This window comes from Dermacentor andersoni, chromosome 5, assembly GCF_023375885.2.
Source record: "Dermacentor andersoni chromosome 5, qqDerAnde1_hic_scaffold, whole genome shotgun sequence".
Lineage (NCBI taxonomy): Eukaryota > Metazoa > Arthropoda > Arachnida > Ixodida > Ixodidae > Dermacentor > Dermacentor andersoni.
Window position 1 is genome coordinate 61408611 of NC_092818.1, and position 13826 is coordinate 61422436.

General features: G+C 44.9%; 2 protein-coding genes across 3 annotated transcripts in view; one reads left to right on the plus strand and one right to left on the minus strand.

The window, feature by feature from the left end:
- The first annotated feature begins 66 nt into the window (after positions 1-66).
- On the plus strand, positions 67-3478 carry LOC126530718 (testis-expressed protein 9). Its single transcript, XM_050177996.3, has 4 exons — positions 67-465; positions 935-1013; positions 1157-1273; positions 1790-3478. The coding sequence occupies exons 2-4, from the start codon at positions 936-938 to the stop codon at positions 1877-1879; spliced, it is 285 nt and encodes a 94-aa protein (XP_050033953.1). The 5' UTR covers positions 67-465; position 935; the 3' UTR covers positions 1880-3478.
- Positions 3479-3568: 90 nt separating this feature from the next.
- Positions 3569-13826, minus strand: part of LOC126530712 (dTDP-glucose 4,6-dehydratase) — a 55397-nt gene continuing 45139 nt past the window's right edge. For both annotated transcript variants that reach the window (XM_050177979.3, XM_055070751.1), the window contains exons 12-13: positions 6829-6930; positions 3569-4010 (exon numbers count right to left, since the gene is read on the minus strand). In XM_050177979.3, coding sequence (XP_050033936.1) covers positions 3957-4010; positions 6829-6930 — 156 coding nt within the window. In that variant the 3' untranslated portion in view covers positions 3569-3956. The remainder of the gene's footprint in view (positions 4011-6828; positions 6931-13826) is intronic.

A 13826-nucleotide genomic window follows, 5' to 3' on the forward strand; every position in this document is an offset into this window, starting at 1 on the left:
CGCACTAGAACACTTTCGCTTTTTGCATTCGTCTTTGTATTTCGCTACAGGCATTTGTGTGTGTGCTTGCATTAAACAATCGATTGTACTGCGGCTGCGCAGCAAGCGCGGACTGTCGTCGCAAAATACAATAATTAAAGCTTCTCCTTTCACCTTGGTACTGCGCCTTCAATAAAATTATGCATTACTTTTCTATGCATATGCCAAATGACGGGACGATGCAGACTGCGGAAGTTTCAAGCGTCGTATTTAGGATTGACTTGTTACCTTTAATATAACGAGTTGCTTCACATGCGCGCGCACAGATACAAAATAGTTTTATTAGTGTTGCATAGATTCCAGAGGGCGCAGCCGCGCCGCGTCCGCAGCTGGTCCGCAGCATTCACTGGCTTGTTGGTGGCGAAGAGCGTGCTGTATCGGCGTGCTCGTATTGTTCTGCAAGCGTATCTTTTCACTCATTGGAATGTCAGTGTTAGCTGCAAATCGCTTAGAAATTTTGTGACGTTGTGGAGAATGAACTTTCGCTGAGACATTGCGTTCGCCCTTTATTAGCATGGCTTTTCGGTTGGTTAGCCGTTCTGCTGTGGCTCTAGCTACATTGCTACTGTGTGCAATCGGCGCGCCATTCTGCCCAGCTGCTGTTAAAAGAAAAAAAGAAAAGCACAGCTCCACGCATGTTGGCAGCACACGGGCCGATTTCTTTTTCTGTTCGCTAAATAAAGCTCGCCGAGCATTTTCTTTCGCTTGCTGTTGCATCAATCGTTTTATTTGACGCCGCCTGGTACCTGTGCTTTCTGCTAACAGACCAGCACAATTGTCCGGCAAAATGTCGCGCGCATTTTTGCATCTCTCCTGCATTATCATTTGGAAAGGAAGCGCTGCGTCGTGTCTTAAGTTTCAATGGCCTTTTATCTTTCGGTGCTCGCTGCCGCAGTATGGGAGACACCAGCGACAGGCTTCCGGAGATTGAGAAGTCGTCGAAGGACTACTCATCGCAGAAACACGGCGGCGAGGTAATCGCGCGCCGCAGCTTGTCGGGCTTTTCGTCAGGGTCGACGTGCTCGAGTACTGCTGACCGACAAAAATGTACCGGGACAACTCGTACAGTCTATGCCAAGGACGACACTGAGGTACTGAATCTGTAAATTACATGCAGGACAAGACTATGGCTGTGCTTTTGGAGAAGAACCAGCAACTAGAAAAGCAGAAGGCTGATCTGCTGGCGCTCATCAAGAAACAAATGAAGTTGATTGACATATTGAAGAAGCAGAAGGTACACAAGCTTTGCATATTGTGTCACGGACACGTAAATTCGATTTATAGACTTAAACAATAGACGAGACAAAACGCATATACATGCTTTTAACTGGTTTACTTGAAACCCTGTCGTCGAGAACGTATGCATAAACATGTGACACTTGAACATGTGCGCTGTACTCGTGTTGCATCAAAAAAGTGATGGAAAAGAAACTGCTTTTTGGTTGCCATGTGTGTATTGCACAATATATGATTGAGTGCCACATGTGTGTGCATGCATCTTTGACAAAAGGATTTCAAATAAACCAGCTGAAAGTATATACTACGTGCCTCGTTCTTTCGATTGTCCATATCTGTTAGGTGCACTTGCATATTTATAATGCTGAACCATGTTGCCCAGCTGTGTTGACCTACTGTGTGGTGTTGTCGTGTGGCCAACCCCCTCGGAATTGGTTGCCATGTTTCAAGGAATCGAAACTGCAGTGCAAACCATGTGACTAATTTCCACTGCCCTTGCTTTTTTTTTCTCCAGATACACTTGGAGTCTACTAGAATCATCCAATTCACGGAAGAAGAATTGATACACCTTTTCGGGATGGACAAGAAGGACCAAAATCTCTAGAACATAGGAGTCTACACTGTATACTGGCAGATTCATGTCATCATGTGTACCTGTGCAACAGGCATGCAGACCAGGGACCAAGTATTTGCAGTAGATTACATGTATTGCAGACAGGTAGCAAAAATACTGCATGCCGCTTTGATGCCAATATTTTCATGTATGCTGCTGTTAACCTCGTCTAATTGCTTGTGAATTAGGCCAGCACATGCAAGTGCGAGAAAAATGCAAGCCCTTAGCTGAGGCCTGGCTCCTGCCAACCTATCAATGTATGGTCCACTCATTTGGAAAGAAAGCTCCATGGATGGAAGTTTGATACCACAAGTTAGAAGATTGTGATCATGTGATTATACAAAGGCTCGTTCATGCACTTTAGACCTGTTAAAACTTTTTGTGACACGCACACAAATTCCACACTGGTATAGCAAATGTTCCGAAAAAGTTTACAGACATTACTATGGTCAAAACAGATTACATTTGCTGATGGTGCACCCCTGATAGTTATGCTTAATGTTCTTACTTCGAACTTTAGCACTGAGAATTTATCCGCCAGGACAAAGAAAAGCATGCAGACTGCTAGAAGATTTCAAATTCATATAATCCATGGTTTTATAGATTTCACAAAGCTGAAATTCTAAGCAGAGACACACCTGTTTAATTTGCAACGAGCATGCAAAACAATTGCAATAAATAACTTCTCTCGTCCCTGCACACATTTTCACGTTTTCGCTTGGCAGGCCCAATTAATATACGCAGGTCAATGTGTGCTAATATAACGGTAGGCAACTTTCATGCAGTCACAAGAGCAGGGTTTAGATTCTTGCTTGGCATAGCTTAGCACCTATGAAGGGAGAACACAAAATAAAAAACTAAAGTGTTGAGAGAGAAAGGTAGGGAGGTGAACCAATGAACTAGACGGGCATCCAGTTTGCTACCCTACACAGGGTGTAAGGGAAAGGAGGAATAGAAAAAGGTTTAAAGGGACACTAAAAAAAAATATTAAGCCAAGCTGAATTGAAAAGATGAGGTGTCCGTAATAACAAATTCAGAATTCGTAGCGAGAAGAGAGCTTTTGTCAGTGAGGAAATGACAAATATAGAAAAGTCAGAATGGTGCTGTCTGCTGTGAACTATATGGTAATTCAAATGTGACGGCAGCACCGATTGATTCACAGAGTGGCAGAGAGGGAGGTCATGTGGAGATTATGTCAACTCGTCTGCTCTGGCGCGGGCAGTTCAAATTCAGGAGCAGAAATGGGACCTGCTGGGGCAATTTTCTATGCAACAAAGTGATATATTGGCGCACAGAAAATGATGATCGACTTTCAGATGAATAATGTATCAATCTAGCTGGACAATGTTTTGCTTTAGTGTTCTTTTAATCTCTCAAAGCAGCAAACAGGCGTAGTGGGTTGGCTCTGGATTAATTTCAGGAGCCAGAGGTTCTTTAACATGCAGCTAAATATAAGCACACAAACATTTTTGCGTTCTGCCCTCATTCAAAGGCGACTGCCATTGATGGCAATTGACCCTGTAATGAAATTAAACAAAGAATGAACTAAAACTTGGCAACGGAACATCATAGTCACTAAGCCACCATGGAGTTGGGAAAGACATTTCTGAAAAAACAAAAATGGGAAGAGCTCTCTGGCAATAACAGCTGTCCGAGCAATAAAAGTGAACCATGGCAAAATACTTGGCACAATGGCTTAAAAACTTTTATTGAAACATCATATCACAAAACAATACAATCAACTAGACTGCAAGCAATAAGCTTCAGAGAGCATCAAAGGCATTGGCAGGTTTCAACAATGCAAGCAAAAACTCGCTCATGGAATGTAAAATACTAGATATACTGTATATAGAGTGAAAAAGACGAAGAGACTCCTTGGGGCCTACAAGCTGTAAATAACCTACAAAACACGAGAGCCAGGCAAGAAAACCGGCTTGCACATTGCACTCGGGCGATGGCCGCTGTCGTCGATGTAGAGAAATACTTGCAAGGCACGTTAAAGTTATCTGTAGATGACCAGAAGTTGACTAGCACTTCTGCCCACTTCGCTTTGCTCATCACCCTTGCATCACAGAAGCAGTGACCTTGGAAACAGGCCCATCTCAACATAATCGTCCACTACCTGTGGGGCAAAAAATGAAGAAAAAAATCAATGCAGCGAATTTTGCAACTTCAGTACAATTCAATAGTTTTTCTGTGCTGTTTGTAACTCAAGAGACAAAATGATGCCTTCTGCAACTTGCATAGACTTTTTGAAAGCACGAGACTGTGGATAACTGAAATTTCAGAGAAGTCGAATATACTTTTGTTTTGAATCAAAGCATTGAATTTTCAATTTAATACTTCCGTCAAGCGGGTAAGTTAAGTGCATTTCAGGACCTTGAGCGACACTTTAGGTGATGCGGTACTAAATGGGAAAAGCAAAGCTCACTTGCAGTAAAAAAAAAATGAAGTAACAGACTAAAGCCCAGACTGCACGTATGCGTCACGCGTCCGCGCCCCCACGCATGCGCAGACAGTGCGGCGCGGCTTGTACACTGCGAAACCCGGCGCAATCTCAATAAACAGGTTTTCTCTGTTATCGTGCGCTTGAGCTGCCTCGCGTCAGCGCGCCTGGCTATGCAGCTATGGTGCAGTACATTCAACTCTCAGTGAAGCAGATTTATATCATGCAAGAAAGTGCTTAATCTCTCCTTTCTGCACTGATCTAACAGCTCTAAAGATATAACAATTACGCTTATAGGTATCAAAGTGTTTTGAAACACTGTCAATAACAAAGTACGAAGCGACATCTTCCAAGGTGTCTATGAGTGAGCGTAGTGAGCATGCCCTGTCGCGCGTCCGCAAGCGCATGTGTGGTCTGGACTTAAGACCGTGGCGTGTGACGAGGTGGCATTTGATCCTGCTAGAACAGAATATGAGCGAGTTCTTTTCTGATTATTTTGTTAAAAGCTGTTCAAAAACTAAAAAGAACTTTAAGAACTTATGGGTCCTTTTTTTAATGCATCACATTTTGTGCCATTCAAACCGCTGGCTAAGCACTTGGCCAGCAAAGTGTAAGAAGAAGAAGAAGAAGTAGTTTATTTACCACATAAGTACACTGAATGCACTCCGACGGGAGTGCGTTAACTTGCCCACTTGACAGGGGTATAAAAATCTCATATTTGGTGAAGAGTTTTTTCACTGGGCTTGTTGGTTGGTGCATATTAACTAACCGACTAACCACATGTGTCAGCATCAGTATATATGCACTGTGCATTTTCAAATAAATTGTATGTTCATAGTCTGTGCTCGTGTTTGTTTCCTTCCTTGACCCGTCCTTGCACAGCTCACCCACAAATCTCATATTTGGTAATGGCTGAATATCCCCCCCCCCTTGAGGCGCCAATTCATTCTTTTCACTGAAAACTTAGTTTCGCCACATTTTTCTAGTCTTCAAAATCATAAATGGTATACTGCTGCAAGCATACTAAAAATTTTCGATTCTCTTGCGAGTTTAGTCACGTTTACAGAATGTGTACTCCATGCAGGAACTCTCCCCACAGGAATGTCAGATATGAGAACATCAACTACATTTTGTGTCTAGCATACTTGGGGAAAGCACCTATCCAGCCACTGAAGTATACGCCGGATGCAAACCACTGTGAAAAACGCCAAACGAAATGAGCCCGCTACATGATGACACACCGATACCAAGAGCACCACATTCAGACATCTACCTTGCAACTCGTCTTACTAAACACCTTACATATATTAGTTAATCTTTCAGTACAGGTGCAATCAGAAGTGTTTCAAGATCTTTGTGACGCACTTTAAATATCATTTTCATCAATACTTTTGCTTTCGATGCACTATCTTGTGTGCGAATTGTGCGCACCATGCCCGAAAGGGCTATACAGCATAGGTACGCTTCTGCAAGCTCATCTGCCATGTAAAAAGGCCCTTGTGCTGGGAACACTGAAAATTTTAAGCGCACATTTGTAAGCCAACCAAAAACCATAGCGAACTTTTGCTGCGACAGCAGTTAAGAGCTGAGCTGTCCAAGAAGAAAAGCTATTGGGAAGTTGGTGGTGTTTGCTGTGAAAGGCCGCTGTTGTCATACTAAGTGAGTTCTTTCCTTTTTTTTTTTAAATTTAAGCCATTCGGCCAGTCAGATAAGCCTTCCAAACGGCATCGCACATATTGAAGACAACGGATAGGACTTATTTGTACCACCCTACCTCTTAATATAGCTTTAAATATGTAACAGCTAGTAGACAGGGGAACATAGCAGAACCTCACTAACATGATCCCGTTACGTACGATTTCCCGGCACCAACGCTCGCGATCGAGAACAGAAAAAATGACCCATTAGAGTTATGCTTCTTTTTTTACCGTTTCGTACGTTCCCAGAAAACGCACTCTTTCGGCACCAACTTTCAGCACATCGCCAAATTGTGGCCGCTCGATCTCATGGAAGCAAGAAAAAGCGCTAGACGTGCACTGTCGAGAACAGTAATCACCCACACCAGCAGCTTGCCCACACTGTCCCGAGGAGCGCAAACAAACTTGCTGAAGCTGCAAAAACGACAACGTGCGTCTCGGGAGGCTCAGAACCCTCCAGCTCAAGTGCATCGGCATCTCTAGCTGCAATGCTTCGCGTCGCATAGATGTCAACTGCAGTTGAGTCTGCCAAATTTTTCAGCGAGTTCAGATTGTACATTTTCCCAGTTAGTATTATTTTTCTTGCATTTTTTTGCCCAACAGGTGTGAACGGTTTTCTAATAAAGTCCACATTTTTTTGTGTCGTATTCGCATTCAATTTGAAATTTTTGACTTCTCAAAGACCTCTATGTACTTGCTACAATGTCATGCAGGGTACAAAGTCACATAAAAGTTTAATGATGACAAGTATCAAAGCAAGAAATATTAGTGTCGGAATAAGTTTCAAGCCTGCTTACTTCGTTAATGCGTTCCTTCGTCATCTCGGGAACGAGGTATGTGAAACCGGTGCCGACGAGCTTGCTTCCATCCAAGCACAAATTCCTGTCTCTGAGAAGCTCCTGTAACAAAAATGTGCGAGGGCATGAAGCAACTAGAATGCTGCACTCCTTACTAAGTGTAAGTTAAAAAGTGGCGGAATACAATTTGCTCTCAGTGGGAGCCGGACCGACAACCGTTGTAGAGGTCGTGAGCTTGGCTTCCACTGATGGCTAGTTGCCTTTTCTTCCACTTTAATTTCAGCTTTCCTTTATTATCAATATGAAGCGTGTCACAAAGCTAGCCCTCACTCATAATTCTACAGTAATAGATGCAATGGTGCAAAAAAGAAGAGAAAAAGAATACATTAAAGGCCCACAGAAATAACATGACGGACGGAAAAAACTAATGGGAAAAGGACCTGCGAGGTTGCCAGCCTGGGCTCAGGCCTCCCGGGCAGTATGTGCGGTGAGGCATAGCCTTTCCACCGCTGCACTGGCCCGCTGGATAGCCCATCGTTGGTCATCTAGTTCCGAGCTAGTCAGAGCACTTAGCCATTGCTCCTCGAGAAAGTCTGGTTCTATGTTGTCCTCTACATATATTGATCTGATCTCTGAATTTCCATAAGATGTGTGCCATGTCTGCGTGTACGTGCTTGCAGAGCTTGCAGCTCGCGTCTGGGTATTGTGTTGAATTTACTCTGTTTAAGTGTACCGGGTTTTGGAACGTTCTGGTTTGCAACCTTCTCCAATCTGTCTCTTGAGACCTGTTGAGTTGTTTGTGGGTATGCTTCTCTTTGTTTCGTGTAACGTGTCAGTATGTCGTGGTACGTGACCAGTCTGTCTCTGTCGTCTGTTATCGTCTGTACGCAACGTGGCTGATCGCGAAGGCCTGAACGAGCCGTACGACGTTTCTTTAATGCCCCTCCTGTTGTTGGAGACTTTCTGTATAAGCCGAACGGTCGCCGTGACTTTCTTTTCCAGGCGTGTTATAGTTTCTGTGTTTGTTCCCCTGGCTTCGATCCAGAGACCCAGGACTCTAATCTTTTAGACCATGGGTATCTTCGTGCCTTTTCTCGTGGTTAATCTGGTTCCCCTTTTGTGTAGTTCTGCTACGTCTCTGGACGGTTTGCCAAGCCTCCTGGGGCGGTAGAGTAGCAGTTACGATTTCTCTGGCGCGCATTCTAGTCCGGTGCCCTCCAGATGATTTTCGATTGCTCCACCGCCACTTGAAGTCTGTTCGCCATATCGCCCTTGCTTGCGTCCTTCGTGGTCCAAATCGTAATGTTGTCTGCATAAACGGTGTGATTAATGCCTTCTACTCTCCATTTTTTTTTCCGATAGTCCGATCATGACGACGTTGAAGAGCATCGGTGACACGACGGACCCTTGCGGTGTGTCAGCGCTGCCCATGTCCACCTGGATACTTTCCTCCTCGTCCAGTATGATTCTGGCTGTTCTTCCCGTAAAGAAATTTCGGATATACTTATACGTTCGCGCGTCCAGGCCGAGTTGCGAGATTCTGTCGAGAATGGCCGTGTGCTTGACCCTGTCGAAGGCCTTCTTTAGATCAAGTCCAAGTATTGCCCTCAAGGCCCGCCCCGTGGCGTCTATGACTTGCTCCTTGCGTTGTATCATGGCGTCTTGGGTAGAGAGCCCTCTTCTGAAACCAATCATGTTGCTTTGGTACAGGTCCTTTGACTCCAGGTAGCCGTTAACTCTACTCAGGCAAGCGTGCTCCATCACTTTACCAACGCAGGAAGTGAGAGATATCGGCCGCATGTTCTGTATTTCTAAGGATTTACCCGGCTTGGGGATGAGGATCACGTCGGACCTCTTCCATTCATCAGGTATCCTGCTGTTCCGCCAGCACTCGAAGTAGTCTGTCAAGCGGCTCGTTGCCTGGTTGTCCAGGTTCCGGAGCATCTTGTTGGTCACTTTGCCGGGCCCGGAGCCGACTTGGTCTTGATGGTCTGCAGGACCGCCTTGATTTCTTGCTGGGAGAAATCTGTTGAGGTCCCCGTTGGGAGAGCCCGAGTAGTACAGGTGTTCAACGGCTGGAGGTCTCTCAAGGTACAGCTTGACGATTTCATCACCCATTTCATGGATGTTTCCTTTGTACTTGTGTCTGAGCTTGGTCATTTCCGCTTTCGCCGCTGTCTTCGTTCCCGATGGGTCGAGCAGGTGCTTGAGAATCTTCCACGTCTTGCCCGTGTTGATGTTGCCGTCCATGGCGTCGCATACCTCGTCCCAAATCAATTGCATAACTGGGCGCAGTGTGTTTCGGTGTTCTTGTTTAGTTCCACGATTTTGCGCCTTAGATTTCTATTGTGTTTCTGCCCTTGCAGACGTTTCTGGATGGATTTTTTGGCTTGTACCAGCTCCGCGAGCCTGCTGTCCATCCGCAGAGAGTGAGAAGCACCTTATTTGGTAGGCGAAGGAAGCTTCGCTATAGATTAATAAATGGCACCAGTATACCACTGCGAGAGGAAAATTGCATTTTGTAACAAATAAACCACACCTTAAATGAAAAAGAGGAAGCGTCTATTTAAAGAAACACTAAAAAGAAATGTTAAGATAAGCTAAAGTGATAAGAGTAGTGCTCGAGAACATCTGAAGTGTCAATATTATCACGAACAGAGCTTTAGTAATTGAGAAATTGAGGTAAATGCAGAACACAATAGGGACTCTACCGGGCACTCCTCATTTTATATCTGTCACTAGCACTACACTACTCGTAATAAAAAAATAATTGCATTGCAGTACAAGATGAAAAAAACAACAACCCTTCACTGACATTACCCTTGACAACGGCATGAGCAGTCAAAAGGTTCCGTTTTCTCCGCTCTGTGCTGCCCGCTCTTTTGTGTTTGTCTCTTGGAAAGGCGGTGGTCCCGGGTTCGAGTCCCGGACCAGGACGAATTTTCCTTCAATTCTGAGGCTTTTCTTTCGAGGAACCTCTATGGGTTTCCTTTTGCTACGAAAAGGTGGATGTCTGATTTTTCCTTTATTAATTACTTCTTTCCACCTTGCGGGTTTTCGCAGAACTACTACGTCAGACACTTGCCTTTGCTTCGTGTTGTCGACCAATTCGATTTTGCCCTGCCATCTGCTAGCCGCCTGGTTAGCTCAGATGGTAGAGCAGCTGCCCCGGAAAGGGGGTGGTCCCGGGTTTGAGTCCCGGACCAGGACGAATTTTTCTTTCGAGGGACCCGTATGGGTTTCCTTTATAGCAATTGCTACGAACTGGTGGATGTCTGATTTTCCCTTTATTAATTAAGTAGTTTTGCGATCATGTAGTGTGCTGCACTGGTTTTGCTGGCTCGTTAATCTCGTACAGACTGCAAGTAGCAGAGAGTGCCACGTCCATGTGACGTCACGGGATTCCCGAGCGGTTCACGCCACTTGACCAAGAGCAGCTGCAGCGCCAAATCCGACGCTCTTGTCTTGGCTTGGTTTCTCCATGGCCACGTGTTTGAGTTCTTTGAGTTTGAGTTTTTTTAGTTCTGCGAGGGCAGTGGTTGTTTTGTCTGCTTTGTCGTCGCTTTCCATTGTGTTCCGCACACTGTCTTGCCTCAAGGAGTGTCAAAAAATTGATGCGCAAGCATGCAGAAGTGGTTTCACCCACGGACTCTTTGTGCTTGCAATAAACAATGCCGACTGCACCTGCACATCTCTTTTATGCGTCTTTTCTATAGCTCTTTCTTTAAGCTTTTGCATCTTTCTGAAATGTTTCTTTTCCTGGAGCATTTCGTTTCCCCTTTAATAGACATTTCATTTATCTGTTTTATTTCCCCAACCATTTTGCAATTGTGTTACTTGCTCTATCCTTCGGTATTTCAACCGAATTTTGAAGGAGTACTGGCATGACATTTCTGCTCCCACCGAACAATGCAGCCCAAAGACAAGTGGAGTACCGACACATTTTCTGATGCCTCTGAGGACAAGTGTCGTGAAGACATTGTAAGCCTCAAAATTCCTAATAAGTGGGCATGCCTGAAGCACTAACCAACTTCAATTCTGCAGTTTCAACATGTGCCCCAGTGTAATTAAAAATGTAATTATCAACTTTTAGTTGAATTAGTGATTATCATGAATTTGCTGATGCCTGAAACCGCTAGTAATGCAGGGGCAAAAAGAGATTTTATCTCCGCTACACTGTCCTTAGAAAATTTCTGGTTCCTCCCATTTGAAGCATATGATAAGTCTACCAGACATGGGCAGGGAACACATTCTGTAGCGATTTCTTCCGTTATCCGTGACTTTTCTTCTTTTGGCATTGGCTCGCACGACATCAAAGCCTTGCTACAGCCAGGGACGACTGCTTGTCAGTACAGGTGGTAAAAAATGAATAGAAGGGAAAGAAAGGAATCCTTACAATACAGGGCCACAGTCTTCACATTCTCAGCACATGCACACGTCGCCCCTGCAAGACTTTCTAGCCCGATAATGCATCACATTTATGGGGGAAAAAAAAAAAACAAAGACGTTGCACGTTCATTGTGGTGTTGCCTTTTCAGGACTACAGAGGTTATTACAGACATTACCACAAACTCTCACATGACCACAAGCTTTCAAGTTCTAGTTCACCTCATCTTTAAGCACAAACAATGTGCAAAGCCCTTTCAGTTTATTAAAAGCATTGCCTGTGGATAGACAGCATGTCATTACATGTGGACAAAGGACCCTTTCCCAAAAACAAGAAATCTGTGATCTTTTGAGGATGAGGCTCCATTTGGAAATGGCCGTGAGTTGACTCTTCACCTTTTCGCAATGATGCTGCAGCTGTTGGGGTTGTTGTTAAGGCTCTCTCATTCATTTTTTTTTCCTTTCGGTTAGATACAGTTTGACATTTATGATGCACAGCATGGATTGATTTCTCTTGGACAGCAAACGTAACTTGGAAAAGCTTGACACTTTCACTAAAGTGCATGTCGTCCTCTGAAACAAAACCTGCGATTTGGATTTTGCTGTGTCTGCTATTGTCACTGCGTACCTGCTACGTGAGCTTCAGCCGGTTGTGACGTTACTCATTGTACCTGTACTCAATGTTGCAAGGAAGGACATCACGCTACGGACGAAGATCGCATACTTCTTCGAACAAGTGGACATTTCTCTTCACACCCTGGTCTGCCCGGATGAAATCAAGAAACTTCACTCTCAGTCAAAGCTGTCGCTGACTCCCAGTGGATTACAATATTAAAAAAAAATATTATGAGGCTTTACGTGCCAAAACCACTTTCTGATTATGAGGCATGCCGTAGTGGAGGACTCCGGAAATTTTGACCACCTGGAGTTCTTTAACGTGCACCTAAATCTAAGTACACGGGTGTTTTCGCATTTCACCCCCATCGAAAGATTACAGTCTTTCTATACCACAAATGGCGCAGAGGTCAGCATTGTTATGCCAGTGGTCAAAAGTGACCTGCCATGCTAATGATTGGGCAATTACAAAAATCTCGTTTGATGGCCAGCCCAGACAAAGTTTTAAAAGGAAACCATTTGGCCTCTCTTGGTGCTCTTCTGCTGACTCCTCCAAAATGTTGTTCAGTTGGCTACAAAAGTTTACAGGACATCAGATTTGTGAAATAGCTGAATTTCTGCAAAGCCTGGCCACACAGCCTCGAATTGAAAGTTACAGTGTGCAGCAGCCTTTGCTACCTACGCAGCAATCCATTAAATATTACGTTCCATGACTTAGAAGAGCAGAAATTCACACTTGCATACCTGTGATCTGTGCAAATTAACATTTGTAAGAACCCTGCTGACACAAAGAAGGGAAACATAATGCATTCTTACTGACATTCTTTAAAGTTGGCTTTGAATGCACATATTTTATGAGATATGCACATTACTAACAACGATTTGCCTTAAAGGCAGCACACAAGCAGCAGCAAACTTGGAACAACAGAGACTGATAAGCAACACATTGTTTTTAGATTGCAGTGACATTTTCAGCAACTATGCTGTGGCCGATTTCGCCTGCTTCAAGCACTTGTCTGTATAAACTTGCTCGAAGCAAGCACCCCTCTGGCATATGGCATCTTGTGCTAGCACAAGAGGGTGACACAGGTGCTATCACAATTTCTTTTACGAATGCATTTTCTGCAATCTTGCGCTGCCCTATCTTTCCTCAACATATCTAAGAACCTTTTCATGACCAGAACATTTTGTAAAGCTTGATGCAGCATTCTTAAAATTGGAGAAACGGCCCAACTTCATAAATGTTACACAAAATTTATGAGTTGGCAGATGTGCATTGGTCACGGAATTCGTGCCCCGTAAACTTTTTCGGCCAGCTGTACACTGAACAATTTGTCTTCTGCTCTTACTTGGATGTCCTCATCCCTGTGCCTGGTGTTAGATACGGGACCTTCTCCTGAGCCTACTTCGAGTTCATCAGACCACATCGAATCGCGTCACAGCTAATTAAGGAGCGCAGAAGCACATCTACCACGTTCCCGAGGAGCCGCAAGCCCAAACAAGTTGGCGTCCCCCACCTCGTGCGCCGCAGGTGGAGCTATTCACTGCTTGACTCTTCCCAAAAGTGTAGCGGGAGCCTGGCACGGTTCCAGGTAACGCTGGTCCCAAGGCAAGACGGCTGTAATGCACCGTGAAGCCCTGGCAGCAATCCCCCCATCCGCCTTTGTGAAGGCAGTTGCAAGCCAGGAAGGCAGTACCGCAGAGAAGTAAGCCCTCGGACAATAGGGGCCCAAGGAGCGACCCTCTACGCCGGGTGTGACACAATCGCACGGGCGCCTATCATTGGCCAAAAATGACGCCACCTGAGTGGGCTCGCGGATTGGCCAAAAATGACGCCAACTGAGCGGGCTTGCCGACTGGCCGAACGTGACGTGACTTCGAGACACCGAAAGGGTTAAAAGCCAGAGACCGGGAGCAGCAAGAGAGCATTCCTTCATTCACCTCTTTCGAGCTTCTTGCCACGGGCCGCAGCGTCCGAGTTGCTGCTGGCCCGTAAT